Below are 22,845 nucleotides of genomic sequence, written 5' to 3' on the forward strand. Positions count from 1 at the left end.
AGAAGATGTGACATCTGCCCTCCTTAGGCACCTGCACACATTCAGTTTAAATTACACACACACACACACACACACACACACACACACACACACACCAAAACTAACAATAAAGCCCTTAGTATTGGGCTAACAAGATTGCTCAGTGGGCAGAGGAACTTTCCAGTAGGCCTTACAGCCCGAGTTTGATCTCTGGATCCCACATGTTGGCAGGAGAGAATTGGCCACTGAAGGTTGTCCTCTGACCCCGGCATGTATGCCCACACACACCCCTATTATATATGCACAGAATAGACAACCTAATGCCAAAGCCCCTCAGGTGGCACTGATCTACTGTCATCATCCTAAAAAACCTAAATGCACACCTACTGCAGAGAACTCCATAGAGCTCTCTTGAGCACATCAGTTTGTACTCACCTGCCCTGTCTCTGGAGTACCGTTTTCATCACAGTTAGCTTCCAATAAGCAGTAAGTGGAATATACACGGTAAATGCTTTATCCCAGCCCTGTGCCGTGTTCCTCTTAACTAAATGCTCACTATCAGAACTGAAACGTCAAGTGTCTCTTAACCTATTTTAAAGCAGGTCTGTTTATGTATTTCTAAGGTGGTTGTTTTTAAGCGTGTAAAGTCATTCTCCTCGTGCAGACAGTGTAATTTTTCTTCTAAAAAAAACCTAACATTTTCAAACTGCACTAGAATCTTTTGTGGTGACACCTGGGAGCCCCGGCCTGTTGCTAGTGCAGTGTGCATGCATTCTCAATCACACATCTCTGCTTCTTCTGGCTCCTAGCTCACAACGCTCAAAAGTCAACAGCTGTAACCCGACAGCAGCACTGCAGGCTCCTTCCTCTGGAGGCAGCAGTGCCAGGCACGCTGGCTGACACTGACTGCACAGTGCAGCTGCGCAGAGGGAGGGCCGCTGGGACAGGTGCAATCAAAAGCCAAACCACACATTGAAGTAGAGATTTTAATAGATCTTAACTCATTACAGTAATCATTTTTACTGTAATGATATGCAGCTTTTACTATACTAGTATAAATAAAAACAGATAAGTACAGCTCTAGGCAACATCACAGATTAACAAACTAAGCATTCTTCATGAACCAAAACCAAAAAACGATTATTAACAGATGCTGACACACTTGCCTATTGTCATCATACCTTTCAAGAAGGGTACTCAAATAAGGCGCTGCACTTAGTATATTGGTCAATAAGTTTGCCAATTAGCTAGGCACATGTAGTTCATGGTATCCACTATCTTATTTGGTTGGAAATCAACCAAACCTTTATGCAGAGAAAAAAGAAAAACAAAATCTCAAAAACCTCAAACCTCTGAACACATTAAAACCACAGCAGTTTTCATGTATTTCAGCAGTAAGACACATCGGATAGAAAAATGTGACCAAAAAAAAAAAAAAAAAAAAAGAATGCTTTAATATGTATCCTGAAATGTCAGTCTCTGAAGATGGGTCATGAAAGAATATGAAATAAAAGGAAATGTGGAAAATAAAGTCATGTTCAGTTTCATCATGTCACACTACAAAGAAACTGGCTTCTCCTTTGAAGACTTGGAACCCAGAAGGGCTGAGGCACCAATCAGCCGTGCTGAAGAATTAGTGCCACAGCAGTGCCCCGTACCGCAAGTATACGTTAAGAGCTACAGAACTCTTATCATTAAAAATGAGTTCATTCTATTTAGCCAAAGAACAACGAAGAATATTGAAATCTGCCGACAGGAGTAAAAAGACAAAATATTGTTGGCAGATAGCACAGCTGGGAAATCTACAATTTTGGTGAACTTTGGATCACTCTATATGGCTTCCTGACCTTTTAAGCCTTCAAATTCATACAGATCTAAGGTGATTTCACATTTATTAAAAATGGCTCATTGCCAGTTGTTTCAGAAAATATCTGTCTCACAAATGCATTTGCCTTTCAAAAATGCATACTTGAAGACTATCTGGGCAGTCTAGTGAATAAACATCCTTTGCCAGTTGGGAATTAAGAGCATGATTAAAACAGACATTGCCAATAACAATTCCAAATACTCTGAGGTACATTATAACTAATCTGCAAAAATGTGCACCATAGCTATTCAAATCATCATGGAGCACACTTCAGGTATGGCTGTGACCTACCTAGTGATTCAAAGGTTATAACCACATTGTGATTTTATTTTCATTTTTGACTGATTTTTCTTAAAAAAAAAAAAGTTTGGTTTTAATCTACTACTAGTAATTTATAGTATTTTCAACTTTCTAGTTTGTGGTCAGAATGGAGAGGTCAGAGGGCATAACCCCGGAGATGGCAGTGAGACATCAGAAGGTATCAAGTGTACTCTGGATCACAGATGTGACCACCTCTTCTTAAACCCTTGGGCCCTTGGTAAGCTTTGCTCATACCTCCATATTTGTAAGTCAGAATTAGTCTATGAAAATAAAAGTCACATTAAAAGGTAAAATTATTTAAGTGCAATATTAACTGATCTGCATTTTATAAATTTTAATCCATAAAAATATAAATAAAAATGGTAAATTTTTAAGAAAAGAAATATACATTTAGTGCAAGTTATGAATTACAGTTCATCTCCAGTGTCAGCAGTGAAACATCCTGAAATAAAAGAATGATCTAATTTGAAGAAAAAAGTTCCAGTGTTTAACATGCAATTAATACCAGGACAGCTAAACAGAATCCTTCCTTCCCTTCACGGTCATGGCAGCAGCATTTGCTTTAATTATGCTGAACAGCACTTTTCTGTCATAGTAATTTCAGAAGTAGAAAATTTGCATAAGACTAGGTCACATTATCCATACAGTCTGAGAGGAAAGAATAAAACTGATTTAGAGTCAAGTTTGTTTTTGATTCTGAACCACACAGCGCACAAGCTGGGGGATTTCGCTCACACCCCCAGGCTTCACCTGCTAGTCCAGCAGTGCCGTGTGCACACCACCAAGCCTTTGTGATGTACACAGTTTACCTGCTAGTCCAGCAGTGCCGTGTGCACACCCCCCAAGCCTTTGTGATGGTACAGTTTACCTGCTAGTCCAGCAGTGGCATGTGCACACCCCCAAGCCTTTGTGATGTACACAGTTTACCTGCTAGTCCAGCAGTGCCGTGTGCACACCCCCCAAGCCTTTGTGATGGTACAGTTTACCTGCTAGTCCAGCAGTGCCGTGTGCACACCACCAAGCCTTTGTGATGGTACAGTTTACCTGCTAGTCCAGCAGTGGCATGTGTACACCACCAAGCCTTTGTGATGTACACAGTTTACCTGCTTGTCCAGCAGTGCCCAAGCCTTTGTGATGGTACAGACCACATGGTTAATGGCACAAGAAACATCCCCTTCTTGTGATGAAAGGTCAGTAAAATCACAGCACATCTCAATATGAGAAAGGACTGCTTCAGAAGGACACACCAAAGAGGTTTTGTTACAGCTCAGGATGGGGCGGGGGAGGAGAGAGAAGCTCTTTTGGAATGTAGAAAGGTGATGCTTAACTATACAATTCATGAGTTAAACAGAACAGTTCTGATAGAAAAGGGCAAGACCTTGCAGTCTTAATAGATGGCTCAATTCAAAGTAATCCCTCCAGAAATAGGGACTGATAACGTGTCTCTGTGGTGCTGACGTAACAGCCAGATGCGAGGATTCCAGTGAAGGCTCCAGGGAGGCTCAAGCCTGCAGTTCACTGCATAGCCTCAGTGAATGCAGACAGTGCACAACAACATGAGATGAGTTCCTGTTCCAGTTAGTTAGGGAAATACCTCACTCTTTTCCTTCTCCCTCCCCCAACAATCCCTCTGTTCTCCCAGCATGATTTGCAAACCGGGTTGCAAAAGCTCGTCTTGTATTTCTTCCATTTTTTGAAAGAAGAAAAAAGTGGACGAGTCCTGCAGATTAAAGAATTGTGCTATTCAACAAACGCACTTCCTCTTCTGTCTCCTCTCTGTCCTCATCTACAGGGCTCAGTTGAACATTATTGAAGCGGGGTCTTGGTTTGCCGTCTGGGCCATATGACGGAGGATATCTTTTTTTGTTATAATGCCAAGGAGGCGTCTGAAAAGGACAAACAGAAAGAGTTATTAAAATAAAAGGGAAAATACAAGAGGAACTAAATCTATGGATAAATCCTTTTTGTTGACAGGAATAGAGAGCAAAGCAAGCAACCTGATATGCATATTTTAAAAAGTGTTTTACTGCAAAGACAATGAAATTACCCAGCAACTGTCCTCTGACAAAGTACCGTGGCCACTCAGAGTGTGAGGTCCTTCCCACTGGGACTGAGGACTGCAGGCCTCATTGAAGCAGAGCTATTTTGAGTCAAGTATGCCAACAAAAATGTAGAGATGTTTGAACAGAAAATAATACTGATTGAGCTTGAAAAAGGAACCTAGTCCCATTATATTAGAAAACAATTTAAAACCACAAAATTTTGTAGAGTCAAATTTTTAAGAAATAATTTGCCCAGTTGTATGCAGAATATTCCTGAAAGCACATACAATTGAGATGACACATAAACCGTGGTCAGCACAGAGCTCCACCTCCCAGACTTGACAATGTGAGGCTAGACCTGCAGGTAACCCAGGGTTCTGAAAGCATACTTAGGGTTTTTGCTTTTCAATTTTGTGCTCCCCCAAAAGAAGATACAGCCTTTATTGAAAGTTTTGAATGTTAATGTTTACATTAAAAAGTAAGTGAAAAATCAAGAGGCAGACCTAAAAGATTATTACACGTGAAGCAGAAAGCAGAATGAATGAGAAGCTACTATATTTGGTTAGTAGTTTTTAAAAGGATGCATGAAACACTTGTGAAATATTAGCATACAACAGGAATACATACTTAGTTGTGTACTTAAACAAATGGGGACAGGCTTCATATAGTTATGAGAATTGCAGGTCAAAATAATTTGAGGTATTAATTGTTAAAGTAACACAATTTGTTATGCAAAAATCAAAACTTTATCTTTAATCTCAATGACACCACTAAGACATAAAGCCTGTTAAGACAAGAGCTACTTATGACAGTGTAGAAGCGTGATACGAAGGGGCATATACAGCAGCTATGGACAATCCACTAATGAAATGGAGGACACACATTTTGCCTGTGAGAATCTCTAAGGGTAGCAGAGACAGAACAAATGCTTTGAGCGCAGATCTCCGCACTGGACTCCAGCTGGAGCGCCAGTTAACAATGTACACGGTCAGCACTACTCGCTCAGCTCAGTTCAAGTCACAAAGGAGCTTAGGTTCACATGACCACAGATTAGGAAGCAAAGGGAGTGGAGTGGGGATGAAGGGCTCGGGTGGACAGGGCCAGCATTTTTAACCAGTCAGGAGTCTTTTGAGACTGGTGAATCCACTGGGGTAGACAGACTTTTCAGGCTTAAACAAGTCCAATTATGTCTCTGCATTACCTGACTATGGCAGGACTTAATTGTAACTAACTCTGATGGGAGATGTTACTTGCTGTTTCCTCTCTAAGAATGGGATTTTAGACAGTGTATCTAAATTTGTCTCACAGACATCTGGGCAGACCCAAGTGTCACTGGCAGCATGGGGGTGTGGCAGAGAGGTGAGCACTTCACAAGTTTCATGCCTCCTGACTTCTAGGGTGTCTAGTGAGGAGAGCTGACACAGCTAGTCACCAAGGGCTCCACGTGCTGCTTTAGTTGCTCGAGATGCTCTAAAATGTTCTTCTTTGTGATGATCCCCAAGACAATCCTGAAACAGATTATTATCTAATAACTGTGAGAAATTCAACTGGAAGAGTTTCCAATCATAATGATAAAGAATGAGAGAAGGAAATAAAACATAAACCATAAGAATGCTTCTCATGGACTTGAGATAAAAATAAGATGATTTAGGAATCTAGGTTCCATTTTCAGACATTCTAACTTAAAAGGTGACAATACTATTTTTAATGGTGAAGTTTATTTTTAAATTAAAAATCAAAATAATGAAAGTATGACTAAATTTTAACTATGGAGATAAGTCAAAGTAAAATAAAAAAAGAAACTTAATGGCACATAGCTACAGACCTCATGACTCACAGCTACACACCTCTACACTGGGACTGCTTTTCAGTGTCCTTTCCCTGGATGGCCAGTTCTCAGTTTCTGAGTTAAGTAACGACCTAGCGTGATCTGGATCTACCTCAGTGTTGTATGTGCTGGGGAGGAGGGGCTTAGTCTGAATGCCCATGAGAGTCCTTAAGAAGTCTCCTAGACTTTTACTATTCATTTAGAAAGCCAGTTAAGAAAGTATACATGTAAATGCTACTGACCTCTTATGTTAATAAAACATTCATGAGTAGACATCACAATGAGTTTTAATGCATATTTTTCTAAGTAATTTTTCTCAGTTTATATATCATTACCATCACATCTTACAAAATGATTCCCATAAATTCTCATGAAGATTAAAAGTAACTAGATTACTTTTAATTATTAAATATTTTGATAGTTATTTTACAAACATAATTGGCCTCAGTATGTGATATAAATTTCAGAAGCCCTTCTAAAATGCCTTTAGAATAACCAGGAACTTCCTTAACTATCTGTCTGCTTAAGTCAACTGTCCTGTTAAGCTGCCTTGTAAATATCTAATTTCTTTTCTTTCCTTTTCCTTCCTTCCCTCCTTCATTCCTTTCTTTCCCCTTTCTTTTCTTTCCTTTTCTCTTTTCCCCTTTTCTTTTCCCCCTTTCCCTTTTTCGTTCCTTTCCTTTGACACAGGGTTTCTGTGTAGCTCGTAGACCAGGCTGCCCTCGGACTCAGAGTGGCCTCTGCTTCCTGAGTGCTGGAATTCAAAGGTGTGTGCCACCATACCCCACCAAAATTTTGTACAAAGAGTCACTATGAGACTTGAAAGCAGTCTGAAAATATTTAGAAACATTTCCCTCATAAAACAATAATGGCTGGGCTAGAGGAGCAGGAAGTGTATTCACATTATTTTGTTTAAAACAATGTTGTGAAGTTTTCAGAGTGTGTGAACAATCTCTCTAGAAAGCTCAAAAACTGTACTGTATAAAATGAGCATTTTGTCCATTAGAGAAATGTCCTTGGGCAAAATATTTGAGGTTTTTGTTGTTGTTGTTGTTGTTATTTTTAGCTTTGGGGTGTGGTGAATATCTTTAAAGTATATTGTACACATGTATGAAATGTAATGAAATCCATGATTTTGTAGAATTAATATAGATAATAAAAAACCAGGTTATTTTTTAAAGCTATAAAGTTAATAGATTTTGTGGTTAGGAAATGTGGAATTCTTAGCACTTAAATACAGTAAGAGCAGTTCGATTCGTGTGTATGCTTTTTTTATCAAGTTAAGTGGAATGGTTACTTTCAGTTTCCCATTTGTATTAGTAAGCTCGGTCAGTGTGTGACAGGATGAGGCAAAGGGCAGGTTTGCACACGCGGGACAGCATACTTAGGAGGACACACGTGTACACTTTGTATACACTGGATCATTTATGAACTTTTCATGCAGCATTTTTAGGAGAGGTAAACCTGGTCACAAAGTTCCTCTTTAACAGTCAAGACCAACTTCCGAATATGAAGTTAGTTTGAGGGTTGCGCTTTCAGTTTTAAAGAATGAAATAAAATAAAAATCAATGCAAAATATTTCTGATTTATCAATAGTCTCAAGTTTCCTTTTGGGCTAACAAATAATGATGTGGAAGTTAGTAAGGCTTTAGAAACTGGCAGTTCCCAAAGTATGTCCTAAGAAACAGCAATCCCAACAGTGCATCCTGCCTCACCCCACCACAACTGTCAGCATTTGCAGGCAAACTAGGTAAGCTATGATTTCCTTACTGTCAGTTGGGGAATCAAAAGCCATCAACAACTTCAAAGTTCCAAAGCAAACCTTAGCTATAACTTAATTCAATACATCTCAAACTTATTAGTCTCATAAATTTCTAGCAACTTCTATGACTATCCTGTTTGACCTTTAAACTACAGGAACTAGTAAACAAACTGAGACATTCTGTTAGCATATAAAATACGGGAGGATACTGACTTGACATCCTGTCTGTATCTGTTCTCATTATGTCTCCATTCTTTATACCTCTTGTGCCTCTAGTCCCAGGTCTGCTGCATTTTAATCGCCCCCCCCCCCATACAGGTCTTTCCCCCCGCTAAGGTACTATATGAAGCTACCCAGAACCCCGTGGTCTTCACTTTAAAGTGTGCTTTCTCAGTTTTAGCCAGTTTTGAGAATAAAACACCATCCCACTTAAGTAGTTCACAGACAATAAAGTCAAGAGTTTCCTTCCCCAAATCATCTTTTTCTTTCCAAATACATTTACTTTCTGTGAACTAAGGAAAATATGGTCAAGACTGTAAAACATAACCCTGTAGGAAAGTTCCTTTACTTTGTTTATATACCAGCAACAGCAGATAAAACTGTATGTAACTAATTCTTGTCCGCCTAAAAAATAATTTAATCCTTTTTTGGGGTGAATACTGCCCAACCAGTAAAGTGACATATAAAAATTAATCTGCACAGTGGGCTAATTTAACCCCAAGAACAGAACCTAAAAGAACTGGTGTCTATCAGTGCAGAAGAGAACCTAAGCCAGGCACAGAGAACTCAAAGCCAACACTGGCTTAATAAAATTCACATTCGGTTCCAAGCAAGCCATATAATGACTCAAAGGGCCTAAGGCAAAGTTTTACAGAACATATCATTTAATTACTATTTATTAAATTTTAAACAAAGAAATTGGTAGCATTTTTAAAAGTTAGGTAAGTGCAAACAAAATAAAACAGTAGCTAACAGAATTTTATAAATCAACTTTGATTTATTTCTATCATACTCCAGAAGGGAAACACCCAACATGGCTCTAAGGTTTCCACTTTCTGCTTCCTTTTGATTTAAATAGAAGAATAAATATCTATGATACTGCTGTTCCTAACCCAATATGGTATGATGTAGAGGACCAGAAAATGTTTTAAGAGATTAAGAAATCATGGAGAAAGACTATTCTGTCAGTAAACTATGCTACAGAAGGATTCTGGTTTTGTAAGGTGGATTGGACAAAATCATTACCCCTGTCAAACAGAACCTGCCCTACCTATTTTGCTGAACTTTAGGATTACGGGAAAAAGTGTGACAGTCTTCAGCAAGTTGTCTTCCTTTTTTTGTTTTTGTTTTTGTTTTTCAATGCCACCTTTTCCTAGAGAGGGCTCATACATTCAGTTACCCACAGGCTTTATACAAAACTTTAAAAAGATAACATCATTTGTAATTCTCTGATGTGTTTGCTATGGTACTTATTTAATCAGCTACATTTTATTCAGGGTGAGCCATCATAATAAACCCACACAAACATCTGTTCCCCTTCCCAAGCATTTCTGTTGCAAAATATCACATGAAATAATGTTCTATGAATTCCAACAAGTCACTGGCAAGAAAGCAAATGCCTGTAATCCCAGTGTTCCTGAAGTTCACAGGGCCACAGACGTGAGGCCTTGACTCAGCAACAAAGCCAACAAAGAAAACATTTAAAATTCAGCAAAGAAAAATACAATAATGGAAATAAGAGGCCCTCAATACATGAATGTTTTTAAGTAATTAACAGTTCAGTTTATGGATCTGATTTGTTTTAGAGAAAGTAGACCAAAATAAATAAGCAGATAAGAAAAACTACACTGTTAAAGATTTTTAGTTAAACTGCAAATTTTCACATATTATTTCATTAATGATAAATACTCAAATAGCGCATACCACAATATCTAGAAAAAGATGTACCAAAACCCCTATACATAAAAAGGAAATACAAAGAGAAAATGCTCCCTACCCCCAGGAAAGAGACACCTCACATTCACAAAGCTCTTCATGTGGAGATGTCTCCCTATCTACTTCTTCTCTGACTCTGAACTATAACACCCTTAACAAGGAGCACAGAGCTGGCATCCCCCTTCCTCTCAGGCAAGTGAGATCCTACATTTATCACAGAAAGCCAGACACTCCCACTTGGAAGCTTACTTGCACTCTACCCTGAAAAGACTCCATTAGTAAGGAGCATTAATTACAGTGAGCGAGATGATTTCTGTGGGGTTAAGCTTACCCGTTGTGAGTTACAAGGCACTGCCTCAGACCAAGCTTCCGGAAGATGTCTACCACAATCTCCATTGGGGTGTGGTCTGTCACTGTAAAAGGACTCATGTCAAGAATGCTTCTCAGTTTTAGTGGCCGAGGACTTTCTGCCGGAAGAGATGGAGTATGCTGTGCAAAACACACTCGAGAACTGCCCACAATACCTTCTTGTTTTTTTCTGGCACTTTCTGGAAAAAAAATAGAGACGAGGAAGTGTGTTCAGTTGGTGGGTTTTCTTTTCTTATAGGCAACTTTGCTATTCTGACTTTAAAACAATAAGTGTGTTCTATGACTTCTGGTCCCTTTCCTTTTTGACTGGCACAGAACTTGACAATACTTTTTTAAAGTTATATTGTGGTACGATTTTCTTCAGTGGTGCTGAACTACTATTTTCTACCTGTAGAGACAAGGAAGGAAGCATGTTTGAAATCGGCATTTTATTTAAAACCTGTAGACACCATCACACGAGCAGTTTACTACAGGATCAGTCATCAACTAAAGCCTGCCTATGTTAGACTTAGAAATGAACTGACTTATTCTGCCCTGGAGACGAGACTACAGCCGGTTACCCTTGCTCTGTCTTCTGCTGTCACTACCTTGTGTCAGCTGTCTTCCTTCCACTCCTTTGATGAATCAGGAGCACAGCAATTACACCCCAGTGAGGAAGGACCGACTGCTGGACGGTTCTATTCTAAAAGCTCTATCCGTTTCTCCTCCCCTCCAATGTGCTCCGTGCAGCTGCCTGTTCCTTCTTCCACCTTGAGAGTGTAAGACAAGAAGGGGAAAGGACAGAAAGAAGAGGCTGCACACAGGACAATGGAAACCCAGAACACGGACAGAACGTGCAAATGAAAGGCACCCAGCTTTGTGCTTGGTTTTTTGATAGACATTATTGAAAGCTGTATGTGGTGTAAATATACTATTAGTTACAGTGAAAATATTTTGAGCATAAACTTTGCTACAAAATATTTAAGCCAAAATAATACACTACAGTCTGAGTGGCAAGAAGGGAATATTACAGCTTAGAAATGAATGTTATCCTGCTTTTCCTCTTTCTGGCCACTAACACCATATTCAACTATGCTGTAAACACATCTGAGTGCCAGGCACGAAGTGAGGTCCCAATGGCTTGTGAACCAGCCACCTGAAAAGTTCAGTCACGGTATGAAAGAGATGCCCACTAGGATGTCCTAAGTTGCTTTTAGAGTGTAGGAATGTACCTAATGGCACGTGGTGACAACTGAATGTGCAGTGTAGACAGCAAGAGTGCATATGCATAATGGATACACAGAATGAACTGGAGGGCAGCGGGACACCGACAGTGTCAAGAGGAGGAAGAGTGAAAGTTGAGCGTGTTTACGGTGATGAGTTATCAGGAGACAATCAGATTTAGCACACTCAAACACTGTAATGGGTGTGTATATCACTTAATACTCAAGTATAAAAAGCCAAAGTGTGAAAAATAACTGAAGTTACAATAATTAATAATAGAAACAACAGTAACAATGTGGTATTAAATAGTCAAAATGCTAAATATATAAGTAACAACAAATTTATCACCAATGAAAATAACCCTAAATACTCATTTAGGTGTGGTGATACATTTTATGAAAATGTCTCTTGTATTCAAAAAGACTGGAACTTCTGAATTAATAATACATCTTGAGGTCACTTAAAAGACTATGTAATTAAAATGATTTCTTGTTGTGTACTCTCAGCCTATTTAACTTGCCTTTTAAGAGAACAATGTAACAACTTTGCCTTAAATTCCCCCATTTAAGAGGCTTTTACAACCTAAGCTAGAGCATAGCTTTAATCTTAAATTATACTTCCATGCTCCTGACCCAGAGTGATAATGTATGCCTATAAATGTGTATTGCAGTATTGATTTACTGAAAAGAGCAAACAATTCAAAAATGGCTTTATACAGTCGGTGCTTGTCCTGAATGCTGGGAACAGACATTATCTGATAACAGTCCGTCTGCAGCTATGCCTGCTCTTCGAAGTGCTTCTAGGTCAGCTGAAGTAAGTTAATCCCTTGTAAAACTCTTAAAGACTTCCATAAAGTATCCCTTAGCCCTTTCCCACGACATGTTTTCTGTGCTGTTCAAGAAACCCAGAGCAAAGCATTTTGGCAGGGACACCGACCCAGGGACAGATATACAGCAAAACATAGCAAGAGGGGCAGTCAGACAGACAGAACAGAATTCAAGCAGAGACAGACAGACAGACAGACAGACAGACAGACAGACACACACACACACACACACACACACACACACACACACACACGACAGATAGGCCAAAAGCCATAAGCTCCAGACTGACTGAAGACACAGGGACAAGCAGAGAATTCAACTTTGACCTTGCTCTTTCTCGAGTTAGCCCACAGGCAAGCCTGAGAGCCCACTCCTTATGTGAGAAGGAGACACCCTGTACCTCTGAGGTAGCATCTAACACATTTCACCAACACACTTACAATGGAACAGTTTGCTTTGTTTTTACTTATTGAAGTGCAGGGAGCAAACCCAGAGCCTGGTACTAGACATTTACTAACTGAGCTGCAGTCCTACCCAAAAAGGAGTACATTTCAGATTGCTCACGTGACAGAAAGTAGCAGAAGTGATCATCTAGCCTCTTAGCCTTACAAGAGTCATTTTAAGAAGTGGAGGTGGTGCCGGGTGGTGGTGGCGCACACCTGTAATCCCAGCACTCTGGGAGGCAGAGGCAGGTGGATTTCTGAGTTTGAGGCCAGCCCGGTCTACAGAGTGATCTCCAGGACAGCCAGGGCTACACAGAGAAACCCTGTCTTGAAAAAAACAAACAAACAAACAAACAAACAAACAAACAAAAAAGAAGTGGAGGTGGAGGGGGGATGATCAAGAATTAAGTCATCCTCAGCTATATAGAGATTTTTGAGGAGGCCAGCCTGAGCTCAAAAAGTTCTGTGTCTTAACTTTCCACACCCCAAATAAAGAACTATCATTTCATTTGTTCTAGGTTTACTTAAGAGAGACTTTGGTCCCCAAACATATATCAACCAGCTTGACCTAATAGTCTACAATACCACGTACTTATCAAAACCTGCCATTAACATTAGTTTCTATCTGTCAATTAAAAGAAGAATGCTTAAGGTAACATGACTTGTTTATGAACACAGTAATTATTAGGGAGCAGCATTTATTAGACAATGTACTATGTGCTAAGTTGTTTTACTTTTAAAATGATTTCATGTCACTCATTCACGGGCCTTGAGGTAAAAACTGCACAGCCTTCATTTCTCTTTTCCCTGTAGAGTTGGGTCTTACTATGTGGCCCCACACCTCAGACATGCAATCCCTTCTACTCCCACCTCAGAGTAACAGGATTAGAGGTCTGTGCCAGACTAGATTTCTTTTCCCATACCACTGAAAAGATTCTTAAAGAATTTCAACATTTTCATTTTCATAATATTAAATAATCTGAGACCTCTCAATTGGATTTAGTTTTAAGACACATCTTCGGCCGGGTGGTGGTGGTGGTGGTGGTGGTGGTGGTGGTGGTACATGCTTATAATCCCAGCACTCTGGGAGGCAGAGGCAGGAGGATTTCTGAGTTCGAGGCCAGCCTGGTCTACAGAGTGAGTTCCAGGACAGCCAGGGCTATACAGAGAAACCCTGTCTCGAAAAAAAACAAATCCAAAAAACCAAAAAAAAAAAAAAAAAAAAAAAAAAAAAAAAAAAAAAAAGACACATCCTCTAATTCTCAATTAATAATAGAAAAATATATCTAAGTTGGTGTTTCAAATATATTTTGTTGAACATGGACAAATCTGTCCTTCAATAATGTATAATTATGTACATATTATATAGTATGTGTGTATATATATATACTGTACAGAACTGTACAGAACAAATATGTTCTTCAATAATGTATAATTATATACATACATACATATACACACACACACACACACACATATATATATATAAAAAAATACAGAACTGATTTTCAGTACAAAATTTTTAAAATTTACAGAAAATATACTGGCAAATATTTAAGATATGTTCAAAAGTCATCCTGTGACGTAAGGTTTCTGATGCCACATCTTGTATTTCATGTATATTCCCTTAAACCAACATTATTTCCTGTGTCAAGTGACAAAAGCTGACGTCAGTATCTACCTCCAGCAGGCAGGACTAGGAATGACTAAACGTGGCATGGCTTCCAACCCTAGCTGTTTCTTTCCCCGGCTTTAGGATTCCAAAGCTGCTTATCTCTTTCCCTTTCCTCGGGCTGGCGCCTAGCAGCCCTAGAGCCTGGGGACTGTCTGACAGTTCCAGCTCAAGGCACAGCGCACAACTCTAGGGAACAGCAGATCAATGGCTTAAGAGCCTCTTTCTCACCTCTGACATCACAGGACCTCTGACATCACAGCAGCCAATTTAGTTGCTGACAAAGATTAAAATTCTTACTGGCCTTCCTATCACAGGGTAGAAAAATAACCACTGAAGTATACGTTCCTTTCATAGGGAACACAAGACGTAAACTAACATCACTTGCCCCTGAAAACCCAACCAATTAAACATCATTGCTTTTTCTCCTCCTAAAATGTATTACACACAAGACATACACATTTATGATAGTGTTTTTAGAAGCCATACCTATTGCAATTGTCAGGTCTCTTCTGAGGGCAAATCCCACCAATCTCTGAGATTCTTTTGACATTATAACAGGAAAGCCATTATAGCTGGTTTCATTAATCATGTTTTCTATGTCATCTACTGTCATATTGTCCTGTGTCAAAACAGCTAAGGGAGGGTCACTTCTTCGAGGTCTCATGACATCAGCAGCCAGGGTTGTATGAGTGAATTCTTCTTTTGCATCCAAGAAAGGGTATCCATTTAATCGGATGTGTGCTTCATAAATACCTTCCCTACCAAAGGCATCACCAACCCATTTACTGGTCATTACAGCAGCCATAAGAGGAACAATATATTCCAAGCCTCCAGTAAGTTCAAAAACAATAACCACCAGAGAGACAGTCATTCTTGTCACACCACCTGAAAGAAATAAACACCAGTAGTTAGGAAAGGCAGAATTCTCACCAGTACAAGTTACTAGAGTCTCGTTACTAGGCAGATGAATAGGAATCTAGACAGATCTTGATCAGTGAAAAGCATTATCATCAGAAATGACTATTCTCAGGATAACAACCATTATGTCTAATATGATCTAGAGAAAAACCAATCTGGCTATATCATGGAAGATGGTTCTAACATTTGTAAACCTTTTGTAACATTAAAAAACAAACAAAAACAACAGCTAAGCAAGAAAAATGACTTTGTTATTTTGATTTACTGCTGAAGCAAAGACAAATTTCACTATTATAAAAAGTTTACTATAACTTCTTAAATACAAATAAGCACGTCCCAGCTTCTTGCTTACTACAAGTTTATAAATTGTGTGTCTATGTGTAGAATATTGAATAAAATTATTTGTGATTTATTAACCACGTATGTGATAACGTTAGGTATAAACTTCATCTATTCTGGGTGGGGTGGTTATGTAGCTTGTGCAAGGACCTGCATTTGAGTCCAGCATCCCAAGGACATGGAGGAGGAGGAGGAGGAGGAAGGGCTGGGAAGTCTCCTCACTCACTCAGATGATCACTCTCGGCTGTCATCTCCCTGCCTGTACTGCCCCGTTGTCCTCCCTGGCACTTCTCCCATACTCCTGTTCTGCATACCACCCCCTGACTACTTGTTCTTTCAATTACAGGCAAACTTTAAGTAGCTACCCAAGAAAACAACACACAGATGAAAACCACATTTCTCTTCCTTTCCAAGGAAGGGCCATCCTTTGATCCCACATTCTTGCACACATTCTTCCTAACAATCTAGGTTAATTCTTTCTTCCAATATCTCGAATGTTCACCTCTACAAATTTGAATTCTTCTCTAAGATACCTGAGTCCTTTTCTCAGGATTCACTGTTACTAAAGTAGTCCAAGACCCAAATTATTCTTAAATCAAAAAAAAAAAAGTAGTCTCCTTTTTAAATCTATTTTTTGAGATATATTTTATTATGTATAACTGTTTGTCTGAATATTATATCTGTGCACCTGAAGACCAGAAGGATTTCAGATCCCTGGGAACTGGAGTTACCAACAACTGTGAACCACCACATGAGGTGTTGTGAATCAAACCCAGGTCCTTTAAAGAGCAGCCAGTGCTCCTGACCGATAGCCATCACTCAGTCCCTGTGCTCTCATTTTAATATTTACTTTATTAAGTATATCTCATTTAATATTTACTTTATCTTACCTCCTTGACTCTCAGACCCCATTACTTTCACTCTACTTCATAAGCCATATAGTACAACTAAGTACTACTTTTTGTTTTTAAAGACAAGAGTCTGACTATGTAGCCCAGGCTGGCCTCACCCTGGCAGTCCTCCATGCCTGCTGGGATGACAGGCACGCAGACACAGTGGCTTAAGTTCATCTCCATTGTGTTGTTGTTCTGGTCAGAAGACCTAACAACTCTGGCCCATGAGTACACTGGAAAGTACAGCCACTGTTGCCACACCTGATGTTCTGAGCTCAACTCCAAGATCAACATGGAAGTAGAAAACCGATTTTCATAAACTGTCCACTAACCTCCATATGTAAGTATAACACATATTCTGAAACACACCCCAAATGAAAATGCATAAATGTAACTTAAGAAGCTCACAATACTTGTCATCAGTGAGCCTTTTGTTTCTTAATCTAAAAGAGAAAGGGCTGCCGCGCATCACGTACATGCAAACTCTTTAACATGTCCTAGTCAGCTTAAAAAGGCTTTCCTGAATTAAACTAAGAACTTATTGCACCAGGAATTATGATAACATCCTTATGTGCATGCTATCTCACACAATCCTCACCACAAAGGATAAGCTAGCATTTCCATTTTATAGATAAGAAAAGCAAATATGAAAGAACCAAAGGAACTTTTTCAAAGTCATCAAGCTAAAAATGGAAAACCCAGACCTCTGCAATAAACTGGAACAACTTCAAATATAAATTCATCCTGATGCAACCTCAGATACTACTCTTCTTATACTCTAGTTCTCAACAATTCTACGTGTTTTCCCAGAATATACTACACAGAATGTACTACACAATACATCAATACATTTCTTCAAATCATGAATTCCAAATATATTTTCATACAAATTTATCTTTGCATTAGAATCATCCTATAACCAGATTACCCTGGAAAAGCCTCAAAGAGTAATGATGGCTCTGAATTACTCAAAGGAATTATGTAGGTCTGTGAGAAGAAACTACAGGACAAAAGTATAGAAGAGTGTGTGTGGCTGGTCGGTGGTCTGTGTGATTCTTCAAACTACAGCTTTAAAAATGAGTATGACTTGAGCTCATTCATGTTTAAACATGAGAAGCAGACAAATCTAGCTGATGGAAAATGACTCTAAAGTTAATTGCTTGAAAAAAAATCAGATTTCAAAGATTGGTGGATTTTGAAATTGTCACCATTCCCAAATAAAAGAACCGTGGACTGATGGTCTTTTAAAGAGGGCTGCCTCAAAGATAACTATTGACCAAAGCTTTGGAAGTATGAAGGTGATATGTACAACTTCTCAGTTAAAGATTATCTTTAAAGCAGCCCTGCTCCTAACCGCGCCCTTCCTGCACAGCTGTGCTCTCCGACCCTCTAACCTGCGCCCTGCACTCCTGAGCCCGGACGGCGGCGCCTGCTGCTTCCTTACTGCTGGGCCCTTTCCACAGGCAGCCCGCACCTCAGTCTTCTCTCAGCTCTCTCTATACCTGCTTCAGTGCTGAAGAGGATGTGCAAGCTAAATATTTCCTACTTTGGTGAAAATGATTTCTAATTTCATTTAATATTACCCTTCTGCAGATTCTAAGTCACTGAGCAAAATCAAAGTCAAAGTACCAACTGTTATTCAATATTTTACCAAAATTTGGTGGAAATTTTGAATATAAAACCAAGTAACAATCTTTTCAGCCAAAGAAAACAATAGATTCTTACAGATTTAGAACTATTATTTTGCTTTTATGTCACTAAAATGAGTAGTCACTATTTCTCTTCTACAAATGTAACTTAGGTACTAAAGGGCTGATATGACGAGTCTGTATTAAGCTGATTTACGGAGTTGAATGTGAAGCTACTGCTGACTACTCCAGGAATACTGCTATCCATTGTTATACACAGACTGAGATCTTTAACAATGAAAAGACCAAGCCTCTCTGGATAGGACTCAGCAAAAGGCTATGTTGAACCAAGATGTTTCCTATCATAAAGCATTCTGAGATATTACAAATATGGTAACTATTACTACATTTTTACAGTAAACATGTTCTCAAACAAAACAAAATCTAGTACTACACAAGACGATTAGTGCTTCATTTCTTTTAAAATGACTCCTTCCTTCCACCTTGCATCTTCTTCTCCCTAGCAACAAGAGTCTCCTGTCTCTTCTTTCTCAGACTGCCAACCCACAAACAAGCAAACAGAATCATCACATTACCTAGGCACGCGGCAGCCCCAACCATGGCGTAAAGGCCAGGAGTGATGCAGTCAGCCCCAACCTCACACCACTCCTTGAAGATAAACCAGTCGTGGTGATAGTAGGCCAGCTGCTCCACAGCAATCCCCACAATTCTCCCTGCAATCGCGCCAATGGCCATGCTGGGGATGAACAAGCCTGAGGGAACCTGCAGCAGCAGTGAAAGAACTTTTAATGAGGTAACAGTTCTCTGACCATGTGACTGAAAACTATATCCTATGAGCTTGTCTCTAACAATGGGCTCCATTTGTATCTTAAAGAAACTCCTTACAGAGTAACAAAATCCTGTTTTATCCAACTACTTGTTAGTGATTCATTGATTTCAGTAACAAAGTAATAATGCAGCTTCTCTAGGCCAACAAGAAATAACTCAAAATTTACCATCCTTTATCCTAAAAAATCCTTAGCCTCTAACAAAATTTTCAGTAGTCCATAGCAAAATGAAGGGGGAGGGGGGGGTGGAGACAGGTTATTTCCCATAAAACCAAATCTGTCCAGTCTGAAGCAGCGAGCTCCCAGGGTTGTCCCTCCGTTATACTTTCACAATTGGCAGAAGGAGCAGATGTTATTCTCATAAGGAGCTACAGCATACATCAGGTGGTGTTTCCAGAATTCCCAATATTCTAAATGGAATACACATGTGAATCAACTAAAAGAGGAAAAATCCTTATTGGAAGAAACTTATTAAAAAATAAGGACAGAACATACTGGAGTGTTCTGAGCCAGTTAAAGGGGCCTACAACACAAAGGGTTAAATACACTTCACAGTCCTCAGCTGCAATCCTTCAGCAGAGACCAGGACTCAGCAAGACCCTGCCATCCGCTTCCTCAGTGTTGGCCAACCACAGCCACTGAGAACCCTTGCTGTCATTCTAATGTTAACACAAGGATTTATTGGGGAAAACAACCTCTAGACTAGACAACTTTAAAGCCTCTCTAACTTACTCTGTTAGGAAAAATAAGAGTAAAACTAAGACTTTTTTTAAAGTTTGATATTCCCTGAACTTAAAAAAGACAAAATAAAAGCAATCTTAAAACTATCAATCTTGTAATCTCACAGAAATAAAGCTGCCACGCCACAAGAGCTCGGTCTGAAAGTATGCCGTCCCTGCCAAGTATCACCTGCCACAGGAACTGCAGGGCATGACTGAGAACAGTGTGGCAGGTCGGCATCCGCTCCTCCGTGTCGGCATTCATAAGGAAGCTGTATTTAGGGAGTCCATGAGGAGCCGCATTCCAGGGCTCACGGCTCCACGTCCCTGATGGACAGAGACCTATTATATACCTAGCAACATGATTCTGAGACCACAGTGCCAGTCTAAGAACACACTATAATGGTGTAGAGAAGGTAGTATAACGGTTTCTCCTAGATTATTAGTCAGCTGACTTTTAAAACAAGAGATTATCCTGTATTATCTGGGTGGATTAAAAGTAATTCTAGAGGTTTTTTTTCTTGCTTTTTTCCCACCATTCGAAAGTAGGATTTCTAAGAATTAGACAAAAGAAAAATCTGGCCCGCCATGGCTGGCTTTGAGTTGCAAGAAAGGGAACATAAGCAAAAGAAAAGATGCAGCCCCTCGAACCTAAAAAATGCAGAAAAACGGACTCTGTCCCACAGTCTCCAGAAGTTACTAGAAACCTCTTGATATCAGAGCAGTAAGTCCTTTTCAGATTTTGGTCTCAGAATTGCAACCATTTAGATGAAACTTATTACACATAAGCGTCTTGGACACATCATTATTCCAGGATCATCTGACATGAGCACTTACCTTGATACCAAAAGTGAACACTGTCATTATTATTTTAAATATGAGCGCTAGGCACAACTGCCAGATAGCTGAATATACTCCAACGCCTGCTGGACGGTCAGGAATATCATCAACAATTTTACTGGCATTCATGTCATTTCTGTAGTCACAGAGAGAGGAGGACTCCAACGGCCCACAATCTGTAAACAGCTCTTTAATCAGTTCACTGGTGTTGAGCCTTGTATATGGGTTGGGGAAGGCTATCACAGCAGTAATGGCTGCGACAATGATGACTTCGAGAACAGGATACTTTCCAAATCTGGTGGACTTGCGTCGACGACACCAGGCAATATTTGCCCTAATAAAAAAAGCTCCCCAAAGCCCTCCAAACACCCCCAGGAGAATAAAAGGGAACAGTTCAAAAAGGTACCACGGTGTATGATACTCCACATAAAAAAGGACCAGACGGCTGTTACCAAATGGATTGATGGATCGCAAAACAAACGCCGCCACCAAAGCAGCAAAAAATGATCTCCATAAAGTTTTGAGAGGAAAATAATAGCTAACCTAAAAACAGAAAAGAGAAATTAATGCTATTACCTACTGCAGAGTAACTACGACTTGAGTAAATCGAAAATTTACTTTAAGTAACTCAATCTTTGTTGCCATTTGAATTTACGTGATTTGTCTTAATTAAAAAAGGATGCTTTTTCTTTGATTATCATATAACAACAAATTCACAATAACTGATTATGAATGTCTAATAATCACCTAGAATACCAAGAACTTCACTTTTCCAAAAGTTTCATATCTAATACAATTATGTTAGCTATAAATATCTCCTGAGTACTCTTGTTAACTATTAAAAATGTAGTTGAGGGGGCTGGAGAGATGGCTCAGCGGTTAAGAGCACTGACTGCTCTTCCAAAGGTTCCGAGTTCAAGTCCCAGCAACCACATGGTGGCTCACAGCCATCTGTAAAGAGATCTGACACCCTCTTCCGGTCCATCTGAGGATAACTACAGTGTACTTACATATAATAATAAATAAATCTTTAAAAAAAATGTAGTTGATTTGTCTCTTCTATTAAAAAATACATATTCCATTGAAGCAATAAAATTATTTCCTTAGGCATTAGTAACTGTTTAAGAAGTAATCATACGAAAGGAAAAATCAACCATACAAACTTTAAACAAGCAAGTCACAAAACTTTATTAAAAGTTGGCTTACAAACTGACTTAAAATAGTAAAAATAAAAATATAGCTATAATTTAGCCAGCATATTTATAGGTTTTAGAGGCTTCCACTGATAGAAATTTACATTTTGCTAGTTTTGAACATTTGAAAGTTCGGCTAGAAACAATTACTACTATCTATACATGAGCAAACAGTTTACAGCAGGAGTCTGGAGAGGCGGCTCAGCGGTAAAGTGAATTCTTACAGAGAATTCCAGTTTGGCGCCCAGCTCCCCACCCAGTGGCTCCTAACAGCCTGTAACTGCAGCTCCAGGGGAGTCAATGCCCTCTTCTGACTTCTGTGGCCACCTGCAACTCACCCACATAGAACCCAAGCACATATCCATAAACAAATTTAAAAACAACAAATCTAAACAAAAGTAAGACATTAATAAAAATTTATTAATCAAAAATAAAACAATTTTCTGTAGTTATCAGTTATGTATAAAATATTTGCACCGAGAACTACTTTAAAATCGTATAAAAATAAAGCAAAATCTTTAATTCTATTACACTAGCAATAAAAGTAAAGTGTACATGAAGATACAATTTTATTTAATACTATTCTTTTGTACGTACCTCCTCCAAACTAAAAAGAACTCCTCCAATGGGCGCACCGAAAGCCACAGAAACACCAGCAGCTGAGGCGGCTGACAGCACCTAGGAAGAGGAAGGGCTTGTTTCTAGTTCCCTTACCAATCAAACGCACGTATGAACTTTTGTATTCCATGCTGCCTCAGTGCCTCTTCTGATCTTAGCCTACATGTCCTCCATGCAAAGCAAGGGAGGCAAGTATTCATCTCTTCTCAACAGTTTTTTTTTTCCTGCTTTAATTTAAAACTCATTTGCACTTTCTGTACTGTCAAAACATTAATGCCATATGTACCAATAAGTATACTATAAAGAGAAAGCAATGAATGCAGGCAACCCTCAATATTTATGTTAGTACAAAGAGGGGAGAGAGAGGAAACCGTGGAATGGGGGTAAATGTTTACTTATTTTTTTAAGTAGGGTATCATTTCTCCAGATTTCAGAGCTAAGTGGTTCACTCATTACTCTAAACCTTAGGAAAGATATTGCAGTCCACTGAACAGTCTCAATCATAACTATCCTGAACCCTCTGAACCTCCTGCCTCACTTGACAATCTCTAGGGGCATCTGATCACTGCTGACTTCCCACCTGGAAATTATCCAATTA

At 39.2% G+C, this 22,845-nt stretch overlaps 2 protein-coding genes across 14 annotated transcripts in view; one reads left to right on the forward strand and one right to left on the reverse strand.

The window, feature by feature from the left end:
* Nek1 (NIMA related kinase 1) overlaps positions 1-22,845 on the forward strand; it is a 328,855-nt gene that overhangs the window by 131,466 nt on the left and 174,544 nt on the right. The window lies entirely within an intron of this gene.
* The window catches only part of Clcn3 (chloride voltage-gated channel 3), a 70,810-nt gene continuing 48,916 nt past the window's right edge, over positions 952-22,845 (reverse strand). For 5 of the 13 annotated variants that reach the window (XM_052162468.1, XM_052162464.1, XM_052162471.1 and 2 more), the window contains 7 exons: positions 22,227-22,307; positions 20,434-20,979; positions 18,626-18,812; positions 14,738-15,136; positions 10,066-10,282; positions 5,642-5,717; positions 952-4,053 (listed from right to left, as the gene is read on the reverse strand). In XM_052162468.1, coding sequence (XP_052018428.1) covers positions 3,895-4,053; positions 5,642-5,717; positions 10,066-10,282; positions 14,738-15,136; positions 18,626-18,812; positions 20,434-20,979; positions 22,227-22,307 — 1,665 coding nt within the window. In that variant the 3' untranslated portion in view covers positions 952-3,894. Of the gene's footprint in view, positions 4,054-5,592; positions 5,718-10,065; positions 10,283-14,737; positions 15,137-18,625; positions 18,813-20,433; positions 20,980-22,226; positions 22,308-22,845 lie in introns of all 13 variants that reach the window. The other 8 variants (XM_052162467.1, XM_052162472.1, XR_007974150.1 and 5 more) reach the window with 7 other exon arrangements.

Source organism: Apodemus sylvaticus, chromosome 18, assembly GCF_947179515.1.
Source record: "Apodemus sylvaticus chromosome 18, mApoSyl1.1, whole genome shotgun sequence".
NCBI lineage: Eukaryota > Metazoa > Chordata > Mammalia > Rodentia > Muridae > Apodemus > Apodemus sylvaticus.